This window comes from Phascolarctos cinereus, unplaced genomic scaffold (genome assembly GCF_003287225.1).
Source record: "Phascolarctos cinereus isolate Bilbo 61053 unplaced genomic scaffold, phaCin_HiC Scaffold_9;HRSCAF=440, whole genome shotgun sequence".
NCBI classification, from domain to species: Eukaryota; Metazoa; Chordata; class Mammalia; order Diprotodontia; family Phascolarctidae; genus Phascolarctos; species Phascolarctos cinereus.
In genome coordinates this window covers 45,253,676-45,273,139 of record NW_027556402.1, presented here as the reverse complement: position 1 = coordinate 45,273,139, position 19,464 = coordinate 45,253,676, and the positions used below count along the sequence as shown (strand labels likewise).

The 19,464-nt window shown below is 38.5% G+C and overlaps 1 protein-coding gene across 1 annotated transcript in view; it reads right to left on the bottom strand.

The window, feature by feature from the left end:
• ARHGEF38 (Rho guanine nucleotide exchange factor 38) overlaps positions 1 to 19,464 on the bottom strand; it is a 126,176-nt gene that overhangs the window by 58,003 nt on the left and 48,709 nt on the right. The window contains exon 4 of the mRNA XM_020974757.2: positions 10,038 to 10,185. Coding sequence (XP_020830416.1) covers positions 10,038 to 10,185 — 148 coding nt within the window. The remainder of the gene's footprint in view (positions 1 to 10,037; positions 10,186 to 19,464) is intronic.

The window sequence follows — 19,464 nt, the reverse complement described above, 5'->3', positions numbered from 1 at the left end:
TTCCATTTCCTTTCTTCCTCTTCCTTCCTTCCTTTCCTAAAGGAATAAGGATGTCCTTGTTAATTGCACTAGTCCCTCTCTTTCATCCCCAGTTTTTTTACTCTTCCTTTCCATTTGCCAAAGACTCTTCATGGATTACAATTCAGCTGATTTATTTAGAAGGTAAACATGTTGTCGCCTATGGAACAAGGGGATGAATGGGGTATTCACTGAGAAACCAAGAACTAAACCCATTTCAGAGTGTGAATGAAAAGGCCATTCTTTTTACTCTCCAAAAAGAAATAAAAGTGTCTACCTATTTTGTACTTCAGGCATTTCACACAGGTATTGATGTAAAAATGAAACTTGATCATCAATAAAATATGTAAAAAATCTCACATGAGATACCAGAAGATTTCTCTGAAGCAGAGGCCACAGTTAATGTAATAATAGTGTTGGCGTAATGATGCCTTCTTTCCTCCTGATCTTATGTTTTAGAAAAAGTTACATTTAAAACTAAAACTTGTTCTAACAGCCAGAGCCAGGGGAAAATGTTGGAGGGAGGATAGGATTTGGACAAAGTTGTTCTATCCTTTTTTTTTTTTGCATTAAGGGATTAAATAAAACTTTTATCACTGTGGGCATTTAAAAAATCTTTAGCATGTCTCACAACTGACCAATGTTTTACGAGCAATTCCTTCTTGGGAATAATTACTTGCTCTTATTTGAGAATCTGGAAAGAGGAATGAAAACAGTACTGAACAAGGACTTTAAATATTGGTTGGTGCAGTAAAACCTTCTCTAGATTGTCAGCTGCATTAATGAATACAATACGGGAGAGGCGCAGTGAAATGTACTTACTTCCCAGCTCCTTATTATAAACTACCTTTCTACTGTGAGGGAAAAGATACGGTAAAATGTGACTGTAGCAAAAGTGCCTGGAAGACGGAGACAGGAAAAGCGTTTCCTCAGAAGAGCTGGTGATGGAGAATGCATGGGCAGTAATGTAGCTTTTGAAAAGGTAGGTAGGAGCCTACCCCACAATTTTAAAAAGAACCTCTAATTTTTAGAAGTTTCTTGAATGCAGAAGCAGCTTGGATGGTTTTTTTAAAACCCTACAACTCTAAGTAATGGGGATGGAGCCCCATTCCATCAAACTCTAGGCACCTTTTCTTCCCTCCTATAACTGTGCAGTCCCTTTTCTCATATCCTCTCAAAATTTTGTCCTGCCAAGCTTCAACCTTGGATTACTCCCACCTTCTTCTGTCTTCACTACTACTCAAATGCTGCTAAATGAAAACCATGAAACCATGCTGCCTGGGTCCAGAACAAATTTATACTTAATAATCTCAACTGGGCCCTCACTGTGGCAAGTTAATTCTTTCAGATCTCCCTAATTAATTCCTTCAAACCTGGCCTCACACACTTACTAGCTGTGTGACTCTGGGCAAGTCACTTAACCTGGTTTGCCTCACTTTCCTCATCTGTAAAATGAGCTGGAGAAGAAGATGGCAAACCACTCCAGTATCTTTGCCAAGAAAACCCAAAATGGGGTCATAAAGAGTCAGACACAACTAATACTACTCAACAACAATAACAACACATTAATTCCTTATCCCCTCCTCAGTGGTTTTTCCAATTTTTCATTGCTTAAACCTTCTGTGGTCTCCTCTCCCTCTACATTCTCAACTAAAAACCTTGTTTTATATTTCACTGAAGAAACATGAGACTATTTGCCTTTATATGCTCAAGTGTATTACATGACTTCTTAGCTTAGTATCCATGAATTACATACACACATACACACACACACACACACACACACACACACACACACACATACACACACACACACACAATTGGTTCCCTTTGTAAGCCTATGCATTTTATTTTATGCACTTAAGTAAAATATTCTGAAAAGGGGTCCAAAGGTTTCCTCAGATTGCCAAAGGGATTCACAGCACAAAAAAGGTTAAGAATGTCCTCTCTTGAGAAATTCCCCACTACATCCTTAAGCTCAATATGGCAAGAGAGAGCCTGAGCAAAGTAAAAGAAGATATCTGGTAGATTGTAATCATATTTAATTTCCTATGCCCTTTTCCATTATTACCTGGGAAACCACATTTGTATAAGACCAAGGACTAAGGGAATCACAGTGTAAGAAAAGACAAAAAAATAGAGCTGAGTTTTGAGAGGTAACACAGCCTGACAAAGACTATGGAAGTGAGCTGGTTCTTGGGTAATAATGGCCAGCTTCTGGAAGCTAAAGAAGATTGTAGAGACTGTACCTACAAGAATCACGGTAGAGAAGGGACAATGAAAAGGAACATTCAAGGTTGACAGAGACCATGCGTCAACTGCTTGGAGCTCAGAAAAGCTGCCAGAAGCATGAGCAGCCAAGCATGATGGTAAAGGAGGTTTGTTATGGGCATGTTTGCTGAAAACAAATTGAGTTGAGCATTGCAGGAAAAGTAGTGCACATAGAAAGCCAGGGGTAGCACTGATGTGGAGAAGCAACATCTACGTTCTAGAATCCCATTCAAATTAGTACTGTAAATGAAGGGCTGAGTGAAGAAAAGGGATGTGTGCTGGTAGGTACTGTTATTTTACTGGGTTTCCAATATTATTCCCATTTCTTTCCTGTAACCTCTAAATAAACATGTTCATGTTTGAACCTTGTGAGCCATTGTGCTTGTAAGGGGAATAGGTAAATACAGCCCTCTCCTATTCCCAAGGGTGTTGGATACTAAAATTCTAATATTATCTGCATGGGTAGGAAGCCAGAGAACTGAGAAATTTCCCCACAGTATACTTGGACCCTATATGGCAAGAAAGAGCTTGAACAAAATAAGGGAAGACATCTGGTAGAGACTCTAATAGTAGTTTAATTTCCTATGCCCTTTCTACTTTGCCCATAGAGAATAGAACCACGTAGGCAATTAACCCTTAAAAAGCTGACTAACTTGATCCACAGCAGGTAAAGTAACTTCTGTGAATTGCAAAGACATAGAATAGGGACATTCTTTATATTTGTTGAATTAAGCAAAGCTTTTAGTTATTTCAAATCTGGCCTCAGACACTTACTAGCTATGTGACCCTGGAGAAGTCACCTCTGCCTGTCTCAATTTCGTCATCTGTAAACTGAGCTGGAGAAGGAAATGGCAAACCACTCCAGTTTGCCAAGAAAACCCCCCAAATGAGGTCACGAAGAGTCATACGAGACAGAAAAATGACTGAACAAAACCCAGGGTTGCTGTGAGAGAAAAGTGAAAAACTGTTTGTAAAGAACTTAGCAGAGTGCCTCACAAATGCTTCATAAAGCCATGTTTCCTTCCCCTTCCATATAGCTGCATGTAGTACAATGACTGCTGGCTTGTTTTCTTGAGGATCTCTTCATCTTCCCATGCCTTAAAGGGGACAGCTTGGGAAATATCTAAATTTGTGAAAGGAATTTATTTTGCTTAGTATTGCGACTTAAATGTTTTGGAAAAGGAGTTGGTGAGAACTACATGCTTGCATTCTTCCCTAAAGTTTCAGGGTACTTTGAAGTTATTTTTCTAGGAGCATATATTTGGAGCTGGATGCATAGGCATGCACAGATTATGGGCTAGGTATGCCTGGGGATGTGTGTATACTCTAGTGTGAGCACTGTCCTTAGGCCTTTACCTTCCTTCAGGAGAATAGAAAATCTCAGTTTCTCTGAAGGGGGATAGTTAATTGTAACGCTCTTCCCAGGTTGTGCTGATCTGTCTAGGTTTTAGATACATTTATGACTGGAAGAGACCTTCCAGGTCAAGTCCAACCCCCTCATTTTATAGATGAGGAAATTGTGACCTAGGGAAATCAAATAACTTGTCCAGGGTCACATAGCAAGTATCTGAGAGAGGATTCAAACCCAGGTCTTTCTGATTTTAAATTCAGTGTTCTATTTATAACACCACACTTCCCCTGTTGAAAGTAGGAGATAGACATAGTGACTTTATAGGTTTTTGGGTTTGTTTGGGTTGTTTGGTTTTTTTTGAGACTGAGTCTCCTATCTTACCCGGGCCATAAGTCCAGTGGCCACTCACAATCTCATCCCAATATTGATCAGTATGGAAGTTTTAACTGACCTTGGCCAATTCACCCCTTCTTATGTAGCCTGGTGGTTCTTAGCTCCCCTGGACTCTGAATATTGGCACCAGACTTAATAACAAACATTTATGTAGTGCTTACCCAGTTACTGGGCTAAGTGTTTTACAAATTTTAGCTCATTTAATCCTCACAGCAACCCTGGGAAGTATGTGTTATTATTATCCCTATTTTGCAGATAAGGAAACTGAGGCAAATAGAGGCTAAGTGATTTGCCCAGGGACACAGAGTTAGTAAGTGTCTGAGGCTAGATTTGAACTCAAGTCTTCCTGACTCAAGGCCCAGTGTTCTATCCACTATGCCACCTGGTTGCCCCTAGTGGTCCACTTAGGTCAGAACTCCCAAACTCAAGTGGTCCACCACCTCTGCCTCTACCAGTAACAGGAGTAATAGGAGTGAGCCACCATACAAGTCAATAGCGACTCTTAAGATGGTACATTCCCTTCCTACCCCCTTATAACAATGCAGAGGACGATGAGATGAGAAATCACCAAGAGTAGGAGGAAAAGGCCAAACACAAGAAGTCCCAGCTATCTACGTTTTAGAATATGATCACAGGCTCATACATCAAGAGCTTGATGGGTCCTTAGAGGTCGCTGAGTCCAAACCTATCATTTTACAGAGGAGGAAACTACAGCCCAGAGAGTGATTTGCCTGAAGTTACACAGATCATAAGAGAGAGAGTAGGGATTCAAACCCAGCTCCTCTAACTCCAAATAAATATGCTTTCTAAGAAGTCTCCCAAAATTTCACAGACTGAATGAGGGCTACATTATGAGTCAGCTCCAAAGTCAAAGGAATTTCTACAGGTGGCACTGTGGATAGTGTGCAGGGCCTAGAGTCACAAGTCTCATCTTCCTGAGTTCAAATCTGGCCTCAGACGCTTACTGGCTGGGTGACCCTGGGCAAGTCTCTTAACATTACTGCCTCAGTTTCCTCATCTGTAAAATGAGCTGGAGAAGGGAATGGCAAACCCCTCCAGTATCTTTGCTAAGAAAACCACAAACAGGGTCACAAAAGGTCGGGCATGACTGAAAATAAATGAACAACAAAAAAATGCCACTCACTTATTAATTTAACACGATTCCTTAGTCAGTGTTTTTGAACTTTTCACCAGTTTGTGCTTGGTTTTCCCAAGCAGATTATCAGCTTATGTCTTATGTCTTCTCTATCTTCAAATTCCCATTGTTATTGGGCCTTACAGATAGGACATATTCAAGAAATATTTGATTGATGGGAACGGGCCTGGGTTTCTTGAAACTCCAGCACTAAACTCCTTCCTGCACATCACTTTAATTCACATTGTTTCACCTATCTTGGTGCAGTACTGAACACTAAGGCTGGACCTAACACTGATTAGCAATTGGCAATAGTGACCTCTGCTTTATTTAGCTGTTAGGAAAAGCCAGAAGGATGTAACAGCTGTGGCTGATTAGCTGGCATCCCCTTGGGCTACACCAGGCTTGTTGCTTCCCATAAACCTGTTTGTAAAACCAGTTTCTCAAAACTTAAGAGTTCAGCTTAATCAAGGTCAGTGTTTGTAATGACAAAAGGCACCTTGCACTCAGCCTTTAGACAGGCTAGTATCACTTATCAAGAGCTCTATTTTCATCTGAAGAATGCTTTGGGAAAAAAATATCTTTCATGCACATTGCTTTGTTTTGAAAGCATTTTCCTTCCCAATAAACTTTTTTGCTGATTTTGAAGATGTAGAATGGCCCTCTTCCCACATTAGAAATCATTGCTTGTAATCAGAAATGATGCTAGCTAGATATCTGAGATTCTTGGCAATCTCTAGAGCAATCATTTTTTTCATGCTCCCTGAAAATGACCTTAAAAGTCGTTAGGTCTGAATGTAATCTTCAGTGACATACAGACTCAAAGGGGTCTTATGGTCAACAAAAATGTAACTGCCACCAAGGTCAAGATATTGGACTGTATTGTCTAATGTTCTGGTCTAGCAGGATAGTCTCTTCAGAGTCAAAAATACTGGTTTATATACCCAATTGAGCTATTTTCTTTTTCTCTCCAAAAAATAGTCCATGAAGGCAGCTAGGTGTGTTACTCTTGGCAACTCACTTAATATCTATCTGTCTCAGTTTCCTCATCTGCAAAATGAGGGTAATAATGGCACCTACCTCCCAGGATTGTTGCAAGGGTAAAATGAAATATTTTTAAAGTATTTAGTGCAGTTTATGATACAGAGCAAGGGCTTAATAAATGTTTGTTCCCTTCCCCCATTTCTAAGTCAACCCTAGAAACACAAATAGAGCAGACTCACTATCCTACTTCTAGTCTAAAAATGGGGTAGGTAGTCTACTCTCTTAATTGTCCTGCCGCAATAATGATTAGCAGGGATGAGGTTGCAAGGTACTAGTCACCCTGTTCACTTTGTGAATTCCCTCTCTTAGAGTAGCTGATTAAAGAAAGGGTGGTAAAAAAGAATAATTATCTCATACAAATGAGGTGAGAGGAAGAACCGACACAGAAGAATTAGATGGAGGAGGCTGGTAGTTCTGGGACTCTACTCTCATCAGGAATGGGTGAAAGAGGGAATGATACATACATACATATATAGAAGGGTATAAAAGTCTTCTAAATTCAGAAAGAAAGAAAAGCTAAGGGGATGGGGAGGGGGCATGGATTGTTAGAGGGAACTCTACTCACATCAGATTTGGGTTAAAAAGAGAACAACATATACACTTAGAAAGAGAAAAATCTAAATTTATAAGGAAATAAGGGCGGGAGTGAATAGGATGATAGGAGATATAGAAGAATGTCTAAATTGATGGGAATGGGATGAAGAGGGAACAACACACACACAAACACACACACACACACATATATGTATATATATTTGGAAGGCTATAAAAGTCTTTTAAATTCAGATAGAAACTAGAGGATAAGGGCAAAGAGTAAGAGGGAGAAGATGAGGGAGGGATCATTGTGGGGGGGGTTAAGTAATATGAGAGCAAGGTAGTGGGTAGAAGTAAAGTTGAGGAGTCAGGAAGGATAGGAAATAAGAGATATACACAAACATAAAATAAAGACCAAGAGTAGAATTTATTAGGTGAAGAATTAGGAGTAGTAATCATGATCTGATACAAAGTTAAAGCTAAAATAGATTTGATCAAAAGAGGAAAATAGGGAAACTACACTATACATCAGCTGTATTAATCAATATTGTTTTAGACTGTTTAAATAAAAGTATAAGGTCGAAATATTGTTGTGGTGTAGGAAATGATGAGTTGGTGGATTTAGAAAAATGTTTTCACCTTCAGCGAAACAAAGCACCAACAAGTATAGTATGGTCTTACATAAATGCATGTGAACATTTATGTGTATGATTATAGATATGTATGTATATATATGTTATGTAAGTATATGTATGTATGTCTATATGTTTGTGTGTATATGTATGAATGTACATATATATGAATGTGTGAATGTGTGTATATACATGCACACTCACACACACACACACACACACACATATATATATATAGATAGATAGATAGATAGATAGATATCTATATATATCTGTGCTTAATTGTAGCCTTCTTAGGGGAGGGAGGAGGAAGGGGAAAAAAAGAACAAAGTAAAAAGTACACAGGGAGAACAAAATAAAACCTACATGGAAATAAAGAAAAGATGGATCGTTCTGAACACAATGTGTAGTATTTATTATATAGGCTTTCTCAAAATGGAAACTTATGTTCTGCTGTGCACATGGTAATGCTTTTTTTCTTTCTTTTCTTATTTTGTATTTGAGTTTTAGTATTTACGTTTGTTTCTTTTCTTTCTTTTTTTGTATTTAAGTTTAAAATTAAAAAAATACAAAAAAGGGTGGTGGTGGTGATAGGACTTAAAACCACGCCTTGTGAGTTGAAAGTACTGGGGTTATTTAGTCTGAAGAAGAGAACACTCAGGAAGGAAGTGGAAGGAAGAAAAGGCATAATAATGTCTTGATGTATTTGAGTGGAGGGGCTGTCATAACCTCTAGAGCCTGGGAGCTGATAATCCTACTGTATGATTCCCTGATTAGAACACCTTTAGTGAGGGGCGCTGTTTTTAGGAAAGATATTGACAAAACAGAAGCATGTTTAGAAAAAGATGACCAGAATAATGAGAACATTAAAAACCATCTGAGAACCAGCTGAAGGTACTGGGAATGTTTAACTTGGAGAAGATGTAAGACATGGAAGGGGTTCCTTCTTTCAGTATGGATTGGGCTACATGATCTCTGAATTCCCGTCCACAGACTTATCATTAGAATTTACAGCATTCTATGAATCTATATAAAAGAGGGCTGAGGTTTGTCCATTCAATTGCAAAGGACAAAACTAAGATCAATGGGTGAAAATTATAAGGAGGCAGGTTTCACAACAACAACAATAATAATCATAATAATAATAATATCTTATGCAGTACTTTAATATTTACCAACTTCTTTCCTCAAGAGTCTATGAGATAGGTAAAGTATTATTACCCCCATTTTACAGATGGAAATACTTGCTCATGGTCACAAATTTATATGTCAGAGGCAGGACTTGAACCTAGCAGGATCTTTTGAGCATAAATGTCTTCTTCTAAGTTCCACCTTAACAATTAGAGCTGTTTAAAAACAGATACCTTGCAAAGTTAGTGAATTAGCCTTTTCCAGCTCTGGATATTTCATCCTCTGATTCAGTAGTCCCATGAATTGTCTACCCCAAGGGCATTCAGGATGAAGCTGGATAACATGTCGGGGGGGGGAGAGGGGGTGATAGGGAGGCATTGGAGTTTGTTGAAAAGGGGGATGAAATAGTCAGTCCTATGCTCTAGGGTGATCAGTTTGACAGCTGAGCAGAAGATGGACTAGAGTAGAGAGGGACAGATAAATATAACTGCAGTAACAAATTAGTTGTGAGCATCAAGTGGAATTCTGGGTTTCTTAAGTGTTTTTTAATCCATTCTGATAGGGAACTGAAGAGATTAATAGATTGCAATGTTGTTTGATGGAAGAAATAACTCAATAAAATGATAACTAATGCTAAAAAAAATGACTATCATTGTTTGAGTGATAAGTAGGGGAAAATGTAAGCACTTAATGATCAAGAGGAGGAGCATTTGACGTCTGCTATATCTTGACCGGGAGGATCAGACTAGGTCTAGAAGAGAGCTTTTAAAAGTAGTTCATCAGTAGCGTAGGGGACAGCTAGATGGGGCAGTGGGTAGAGCACCAGGCTTGGAGTCAGGAACACCTAAGTTTAAATCTGGCCTCAGAAACCATACTGGGTGTGTGACCCTGGAGAAGTCATTTCACCCCTTTTGCTTCAGTTTCCTCATCCATAAAAATAAGCTGGAGAAGAAAATAGCAAACCACTCTAGTATCTTTGCCAAGAAAACCCCAAATGGGGCCACAAGGAGTCAGATGTGACTGAACCAAGTGAACAACAACAAGAACACTAGGGATAAATTCTGGCTGGTCTGTAGGAGATATTTCTCATACCAGCCATATGCTGGGATATTAAGTGTGATAAGCATGTAGAAAGAAGGGAGGTGTCCCAGCACCCAAGAGTTATCACATAGAAATAACGTGCTTTATACTAAAAAAAAAAAAAGTAAGAAGCAAAGGCTGTAAGGAAGGGAGTAGTTACTACATTTTGTTTTTTGATATCGCATTTTTTCCATCTCCACAGGACCCTGAAAACAAGAGAGGATCTTTTTTGTGTGTTATTTTTAGCTCCCCTTGAACCGAAAAAGAAAAAAAAAAGTAATCAGGGCCCCTGGCTTGTCAGCTTTTCATAAAAGGAACGCAAAGCAGAGCTCCCAGCAAGCTTCATAAAACACAGGATTTATGGGAAACCTTTCATCTACATCCATTTAAAATGTTCCCTGCCAGGCAACTGACGGTGGACGGAAATCACCATTTGAAAAGGACTTACTTTAAGGACTGGATACAGTGTCTCATATGCTGTTTCAGTTCTTCATCCTTTTCATAGGACTCGAGCATAGTGTGGGCTTCGTCATGGTGATAGCAGTAGATTTTATAGATGTCTTCAAGCGGACTCTTAATCTGCAAGAAGACTCCCCCTTTAAAGGCAAGACCAAACCAAAAGGATATTAGGCTAAATCCAAGCACCACATAACAGTTTTATTATTATTATTATTTCACAGTGTTAGAAAAGTGTGAAAAGGTTGCTTGCTCCCCATCTCGCTTCCAATAACAGAGAGAAAGTACTTTGAAAAAGGAAGGAGAAGGAAAGAAAAAGATAGGAAAGGGAGGAAAAAGAAGAAGAGGGGAGAGAAAGAGAAGAGACAGAAGGGAGCAGAAGAGAGGATAAAGAAGGGAAAGAAAGAGAAAAGGAGATGAGAAAAGGAGAGGCAAGAAAGAGAAAAGAGGAAAGGAAAAAAGAAAGGAGGAAGTAGAGAAAAAGAGGAGGAAGGGAGAGAAAAAGAAGAGGAAAGAGAAAGAAAGAACTATGTTTGGATTAATAATAAGGATTGGATAATGGAATTCTGGGTTTCCTAGCTGTGCCTGTATCTATTCTATAAGGAATAAAAGAGAAAGATGGGAGCAAAAATTGGGGGCTTGGTGGGCATATGATCATATCAGGGTTCATGCTCCTATCCATGCTACCTTAACTGCTTTGGAAGATGATCTTGTAATATCAATAAAACTCCTGACCACCTCTAATCTTATTTGGAAGTAGGAGAGTCTATGAATGCTAAATATTATTTTTAAAATGGATTTAGAAAATGTTCCCATACACAAGTGACAGTAAGGTTAAACCTGTGAAAACAAATTTGATTGAATGGATTGGCTTCATATAGCTCTCTTCTTAGACACCTGAGCACCTACTCAATCCTATTTTGCAATGTGATCATTGGATTTAAAATAGAAAAGGAACTTTAGAGATCATCTAATTCAATCCTCTCATTTCACAAGAGAGGAAACTGAGGTCCATAAAAACATTGACTTGCCCAGTTACAAAGGAAATAGCTAGTAAGCAGCAGTATTAGAATTCAAACATAAGTCATTGTCCTTTGGAAGAGGATCAGTGATGTCATGGGGTAATGTCTTGGTTCATATGTAAATTGGATTTAAATGAAGCAGAATTGCATAAATTCATTGGCTTTACTCTCTTCCAGAGTCAAAAGTCCAATGGCAAGACACAAATCAGGACAACTGGTGAAGGCCCAGGATGCAGTGGGTGGCCTTGATGTCTTTGATGTGTGACCAAGCTCTAGGCACTCTTCAGCTGCCTTCATGGACATTGGAACAAGTTGTCATCATATGCCCATTCTGCCAGGGGAAGTCATCACATGCTTGGGGTAAACATCCCCCTAACTCACCAATGTGGCCCACTGGTTACTCTCAACCTGGTTTAGCCCTATCTGCTGAGATGGTCTGACTAGAGTGTGGCTGCTGCACTGTGCATGCTACAGCTGTAGTTGTAGGTCTTCTACTACCTGTGTGATGGAGAGCAAGTCATTTCATCTGTGTGGGCCTAAGTTTCCTCATCTGTAAAACAAAAGTGTTGGACTAGAAGAATTCCGAGGTCACTGCCTGATCTTATTCAATAATCCTATAATTCCTGTACTCTTTTTAAAAATATTATTTTTCCTGGAAAAACTTGTATGGACTGATGCTGAGTGAAATGAGCAGAACCAGGAGAACATTGAACACAGTAACAACCACGTTGTGCAATGAGTAACGTTGACAGACTTAGCTCTTCTCAGCAATGCAAGGATGTAAGACATCTCCAAAGGTCTCATGATGGAAAATGCTGTCCACATGCAAAGAAAGAACTGTGGGGTTTGAATGCGGATCGAAGCATATTGTTTGCTATTTTTTTCTTCTGTTTTGTTTTGTTTCTTCTTTCTTGTGGTTCCTCCTATTGGTTCTAATTCTTCCTTACAACATCACTAATGTGAAAATGTGTTTAATAGGAATGTATATGTATAGCCTATATCAGATTGCAGGCTGTCTTGGGGAGGGAGGAGGGGAATGAGGGGGAGAAAAATTTTAAATTCAAAAGCTTATGAAAGTAATCGTTGATAAATCAAAATAAATTAATAAAAAAAGAAAAAAATAATTTTTTTAATACATTTTGGTTTTACATCATATTTTTAAAAAAATTATCCTTCCTCCCTCCCCTATCCAGCAAGCCATTGCTTGTAACAAATATCTTAAAAGAAAGAGAAAAAAGCAGTACAGGGAAGTGAATCAGCAATATTGAGCATTCACTTTTTCCTTTCCTCCCACCTCACCCACCCCCCCATTCAGTGGAGAAAAAAAAGATAGAAAGAAAGAATTCTAGAACTCCTTGATCACATAGGCAAAATAAATCTCTACATTGGTCATGTCTAAAAAGGCATTTCTCATTCTGAATATTAGTCCATTATCTATTTTTCAAGAGGGCAGCACCATTTTCTTCATCAGTCCTCTGAAATTATGGTTGATCATTGAGTAGATCGGAGTTTTTATAAGTTTTAAAGAACTGTTCATTTTTACAATACTGATGTTAAAATTATTCTGATTCTGTTCACTCTGCATCAATTCATTCAAATCTTTACATGACTCTGAAAACATGTCTTTCCTCATGTCTTAAAGCACAATAGAATTCCATCAAATTCAAACACACAATTCATTCATCCATTGCCCAGTTGAGAGGTACCCCTTTAGTTTCCAGGTCTTTACCACACACCCATACAAAAAAGCTGCTATTTTTGTATGTATAGAAACCTTTCCTCTTCTTTAATCTCTATACTTTTTCCACTTCATCATGTGACTGTGCCCATAGGTAGGGTGTAAACTGATCTTTTAAAAATGATGTGTGATTCAATCAACCATTCACTGAAACATTTGGTCAATCAAAGAGCACTGAAGGAGCTAAGGTGAATGCAAGGAAAGTATAGGAGATGATTTGTGCCCTTAGAATGCTTGCAATCCAATTGATTGATGCAAATTAAAACCACTTGAAGATTTCACTTCATTCCCATTAAATTGGCAAAGATAAGGGTTTCAATCTGCAATATAAAATACCTACATCAATGAGGATCCAATTAAATATTATTTAAGGTATAGATGGGACATTGATCTGGAAACATGCCCATTGTGGAAGAAACTCAGAGACTTGGGGACTCAGAGATCAAGGGAAGAGCACAAGAGGAAGAAAAATCCATAATGTCTTGCAATTTCCTCCCTGCAAAGTCATGATACATATATTCTAACTCAGATTCACCCTGGTCAGGACCTGTGATTTCATTGGTAAGGAACATCTACCAAAGAAGATTTCCAACTATTTTAGCATATGTAGTCTTAGAAAGTTGCCTTGTCCACTGCGAGATTAAGTGACTAGGTGAGGGTCACACAATCAGTTTATGTCAGAGCCAAGATTTCAGTCCTGGTTTTCCTGACTCAACAGTTCTCTAGCCATTCACCCATGATGCCACTGACCCCTGGCTCACCACTTTAGTAGTCTTGTCAAAAAAATAATATAAGATTAGTCTGTTATGATTTTTTTACACCTACACTTATGATGAGAAACATTAAAAATGGCAAAGATGCTTTAAAAACCCCCTAAAGCAGTCAGTATTGGAAGAAACATATTAACTACGTTAATAGCACAACAATTACTATTGGTAAACCTCTGAGTTGTTCCAACCACCCTGGAAAACAATTTTATTTGACTCAGAAATCCCATTACTGGACATATGCCCCAAGGAAGTAACTGACAGAAAATTCCCATCTATACCTAAGTATCAACAGCAGTACACTTTGTGATAACAAAGAAAGGGAAACCAAATGGATGTCCTTCAATTGGGGAATGTCGAAATAGAATATTTTTTGTACTATAAGAAATTATGATCATGAGAAATTAGAAGAAATATGGGAAGATTTCTAGAATGATTCAGAGTGAAGAAAGCAAAGTCAAAAGAACAATGTATACAATGACCACAATAATGCAAATGATAACAGTGGACAAAAAAAAAGTAATCTAACTGATGAATTGTAATGACATTGGCCTTGAAGAAATGATGGGGAAGCAGATTTTCTTCCTCCTTAGCAAGGTGAGGACTACAGATGTGGTTGGTTTGTTAGCTTTGCTCAAATCCACTTCTATGTTACAGGGAAAGGTTTAATCAGAGTGGGAGGTGGGGTGTGTTTTAGGGGATATGTTATAAAAACAAAAGGCAAATACTTTTTCAAAAAGAAAAAAATTAAAATCTTTTAAGATACGCTTGTAGTTATTTTTTTAAAGTCTTCATCAAAATCCTGACTTCTACAAATTCTGTGGCTAAACAGTGCACGATGATCTGAATAGAAGATGCCTGTGATGTGACTATTCCAGTATCTCAGTATCATCAGACTGCTTTATTCATATTGACTAATTAACATGTATAATATTTTTGAGATAAGGTATTATTACCATCTTTTCAACAATGGAACATTGAGGTGGATAATAATAATAACAGTAATAATGGCTAGCATTTATGTAGCAGTTTAAGATTTGCAAAGAGCTTAATATATTATCTTATTTGATCTTCTGCAAGAAGTAGAGGATGGAGTGCTGAACACAGTCAAAAAGTTGTTATTCAGTCACGTCTGATTCTTCATAAACCCATGGAGTATAATACACTAAAGCTGACCATGGAGTTTTCTTGGCAAAGATACTGGAGTGGTTTCCCATTTCCTTCTCCAGTGGGTTAAGGCAAACAGAGGTTAAATGACTTGCCCAGGGTCACACAGCTAGTAAGTGTCTAAGGCTGGATTTGAACTCAGGTCTTCCTGACTCCAGGCCCAGCTCTCTGTCCACTGAGCTACCTAGCTGGGTTCATATCCCGTCTGGAACAATTACTGTGTGATCCTGGGCAAATTCCTTAAGCTTTCTTGTTCTCAGTTACCTCCCTTGTAAAAGGAGGACGGATTGGACTTGATTTGATGATCTCCAAAGTCCCATGTAACTCACAAATCTATGATGCTATCACTCAAATTCACATCCCAAAGTGATACAGCCCAGAATAGCATCCCCATTTTCTTCTGAGCCTGTTAAAACTCAAGCTTTCACTCTTAGTGCATCATTCACCTCAATTAACATTCAAAATACTATGTTAATGTCACCAGAATTCAAACACTAACATTCTAAAAAGATTCCATGTCTTTTCTGCTTTCTATCTAGCCCAAATAGACAGCGATCTCACTTCCAACCCCCTCCCCGTGGTTATATTTGTTTGTTGTCCTGAAATATTAAAGAACTCACAAAATTTGCCTAGAATCCATAAAAGGGATCAGTGCTTGTGAGCCCCTTTGTGTGTGTGCCCCTGAGATATGCCTCTAAGTACGATGTACTAGTATACCATCTCTGCCACTCATTTAGGCAGCCATAGCACAAGAGACAGGAAGAACAGAGCCACTAAGGGAGGAAGACAAATGAGGGAGAATAATGACAGTGAGTATCACACAGAGGTCAGTGGAGAGATGCATGGTCGATGGGAGCAGGCTGCAATATGTAATGAATGAGAAACACTAAAGAACACAAGTAAAAGGTGCCATCAAAGAAATGCATGATAGAAAACAAAGATGGGTGAATGAGGTTGCATGATGACAAGGAGACAGCCTCAGGGCTCTGTTGACACCCTTTCAATGTCAGCAGAAACAGAGGAAGGCCTCCAGAACATTGAATGTTTGGACACCCTGTGGCAAACCTATGAGAGAGCCTGGACATGGTGGGCAGAAAGACATGCAGACAGGCAGCAATATATAACATTAGAGGGAACAAGTAAATCAGAGGTTCACAAACTTATTTGGCCTACTGCCCCCTTTTTAAAAAAATTACTCAGTGCTACCCAGAAAATCTATTCTCTTTAACCCTTTAATGTTTTTTTTTAAATTTGCAGCATTTAAAAAAATATATGATTTTTTAAAAAAATGATACATCTTAAACTTAATAATTTATTGCAAATGTGTGGGTTTTTCCCGCAATGAAATTTTGATGATACAATATTTCATCATGTGACCATATAGTGTTGTATTATAAACAAATCATTACACCCACATATCCCTGCCAATGCATGCTGGACTTCCTAACAATGTGCAATATGCTCACCTGCCAACACTTGTTTGTTAAGACCTGTTGGTGAACTTGACCACTGATTGGTTATAACTTGCATTTTGTGTGTTTATTTGGAAAATAATGTGATCACTATGATTTTAACTCTGTTACACAACAGATGAAACACGTACTAACAGTTTTTCAAAATTTTCTTCTTTTCTTTCCTTATGCATGCCTCCCAATAGCACCTGGGGCTACTATTGCCCCTTGGATCATTCCAGCACCCCCCAGGGATGGTATCACCCACTTTGGGAACTTATTAAAATTTGGGAACCTTTTAAATTTAAATCTATTGATTTAAATTAAATCAATGACATTATGTGAGTATTTGAGATTTCATGGGTTAGAGAGAAAAGTAGAGATAGAGTAAGAGCTAGACCTCTTGGGACGGAAGGGGTGGTGGTTGGGGGACATAAGGAGGGAGGATTTGGTCACATACCCTGCCTAGAGCCTTAAGTAGGGACAGGGCTAGGCAGAAAAGAGACAAATGGACCCATGTTCTAGGCAACCTAAATAGATAAAGGGTATAAAAGGACATGAAAATGCAGATAAGAACAGAAGGGGATTCAACTCAAGTCCCAATTTCTAATATGAAACCTTTCCTCGTTCCTTTTGTTGTTACTACTATCTTCCCATTCAAGGTTACATTATGTCTCTTTGCATATGTCTTCTTGTTGTTCAGTTTTTTTCCAGTAGTGTTTGACTCTTTGTGATTCCATTTGGGGTTTTCTTGGCAAAGATACTGGAGTGGTTTGCCATTTCCTTCTCCAGCTCATTTTACAGATAAGGAAACTGAGACAAATGGGGTTAAGTGACTTGCCCAGGGGCATACTTCTAGTAAGGCAGGCCACATTTCAATGTACATATTAGGGATGAGGACTGGACCTAGTATTTCATTGGTGTAAGGAACCCCTAAAATTCTCTACAAAGGCAGGTTGGTACCTTTTCTTCAATTTGTAGTCTTAAGTAGATTCCTGGGGGCACTGAGAAGTTGTGACTTGCCCAAGGTCTCAGAGCAAGAACATATCAGAGGTAAGACTCCAACCCAGGGCTTCTGGTATAGGTGATATATGAATAGAGTTTTAGACTTCAAGTCAGGAAGATTTAAGTTCAAATCTGCACTCAGACACTTATTAGCTCTGTGACCCTAGGCAAGCCATTTAACAACTGTCTGCCTCAGTTTCCTCAACCGTAAAATGGAGACATGAACAGCATGAATCTCCCAGTGCTGTTGTGAGGATAAAATGAGATATTTGTGGAGAGCTTCATAAAGCTTGAAGAGCTAAAATTGGTGATTTGTTTGCCCAGTGGTCAAGCACGACATTGTCAGGGAGGATATTTGACTCCTCTGCAAGACCTACCAATGTATTCAGCTTCAGAATATCATAGATGAACCAAAGCATCTTGCAATAAAAAGTGATTCCGTTTCCACGGTAACATAACTCCGGGCCTCTTTTCTTTAGTAGTGAAGGATGACTGCTCTGTCTGATACATGTTGGTTGGAAGGCAGGATTAGAGCAAGATACATGAATAAATCCAAGGCCAATCAGGTTAATTTCACTTGGGGCTGCCTGCATGTCAATATCATTGTAGGACACTTGCTAATTTCACCACCAGCAGTACTCATACACAGGCTTCTTCATCCCAGCCCCTAAACACTGTCCACCAAAGCAAGAAACTAGAAGGGGTCCTCTATTTTCTGAATTAGTGTGTGTGTGTGTGTGAATATATACATGTGTGTGTATATGTGTGTATACATGTATACATATAAAAGACTGAAATAATAGCAAGAAAAATACATCATGCTTTTTTCTATTTACAAATAAAAAACTCCAGTCCATCCTTAAAATTAAAATTTTTTTGACAATACAGAATCAAACTGAAATGCATTCATATTTCATTCTTATATTTCAATACTAAAATAGAAAAAATTATTAGTTCCTCTCTATTTTATTCCCCTAATTTATTATTTTATATATTATATTATATATAATTACATATTATATATAGTATAATTTATTATTTTATTTCCCTATTTATTCCCCTAATTCTTTATGTTCCCAAAGTGGGTGATACCGCCCCCTAGGGGAGTATCTTTTTCTTTTCTTTTCTTTTGTTTGTTTGTTTGTTTGTTTGTGTTTCTTTCTTTCTTTCTTTCTTTTCTTTCTTTCTTTCTTTGGCACTTGGGGTTAAGTGACTTGGCCAGGATCACACAGCTAGTAAGTGTCAAGTGTTTGGTCTCAAGTCACATTTGAATTCAGGTCCTCTTGACTTCAGGGCCGGTGCTCTATCCACTGTGCCACCTAGCTGCCACTCTTTTTTTTTTTTAAGAGGCAGTTGGGGGCAGCTAGGTGGGACAGTGGATAGAACACGGGCCCTGAAGTCAGGAGGACATGAGTTCAAATCCAGCCTCAGACACATAACACTCACTAGCCGTGTGATTCTGGGCAAGCCACTTAACCCCAATTGCCTCACAAAAAAAAAAGAGGTGGTATGCCAAATAAGTTTGGGAACCTCTGCTTGAACAGGGAGAAGCAAACTTAATTTGGATCTCAGTGTTCATGGCTAGTTAGAGAAGGGAATTAAAATACTAGCATTTAACAAATTGTGAATGAAAAGTTTGGATAGAAACTGAAAATTTAACAACTATTTTAAACCTGAAATCACAGACTAAAATTTAGAAACTAAACAGATAGATCATGAATGGAGAACAGCAAAAGGTTTGGGACGAATCTTCATTTCTCTAGCTGTTTCCCTGGTCACTCATCTCCAAGGAAAGTTTGACAGTGATTGGTTATTGCTACTTTAAAATGCTTTGAGGATTCCAAGTTTTATCCCCCACATTGTGGACAGAGAAATCAACTTTTCCTCCACTACTACAAACACTAGATGATTACAACTGATGGGGTTAATAGCTGCTGGCCTCTTCTGGCAATGACCCAAGTCCTGTCTTTCTACCAATATACTGATGGTCTCCCTAGTGATACCTTTGGCTTCCTGGATACCTTTGTTCTGGGTGGGAATTTTTATAACCAATAAAATGGTTTGGCAACAAGAGCTCTCTGCTGTTTGGCAACATGTGACTGGTGGAGGTGGGGTAGTTATAGTAACCTTTCCTTTCTTAAGTCTGTTCCTAAGGTGATAATTTCATCAGCACACTGTCTCTCTGAGAGGAAGAGTACATAGTAGATAGAGAAGCAGCCAAGAAGACAATAATAGCTGGGTTCAAGTCCCACCCCTGATACATACAAGC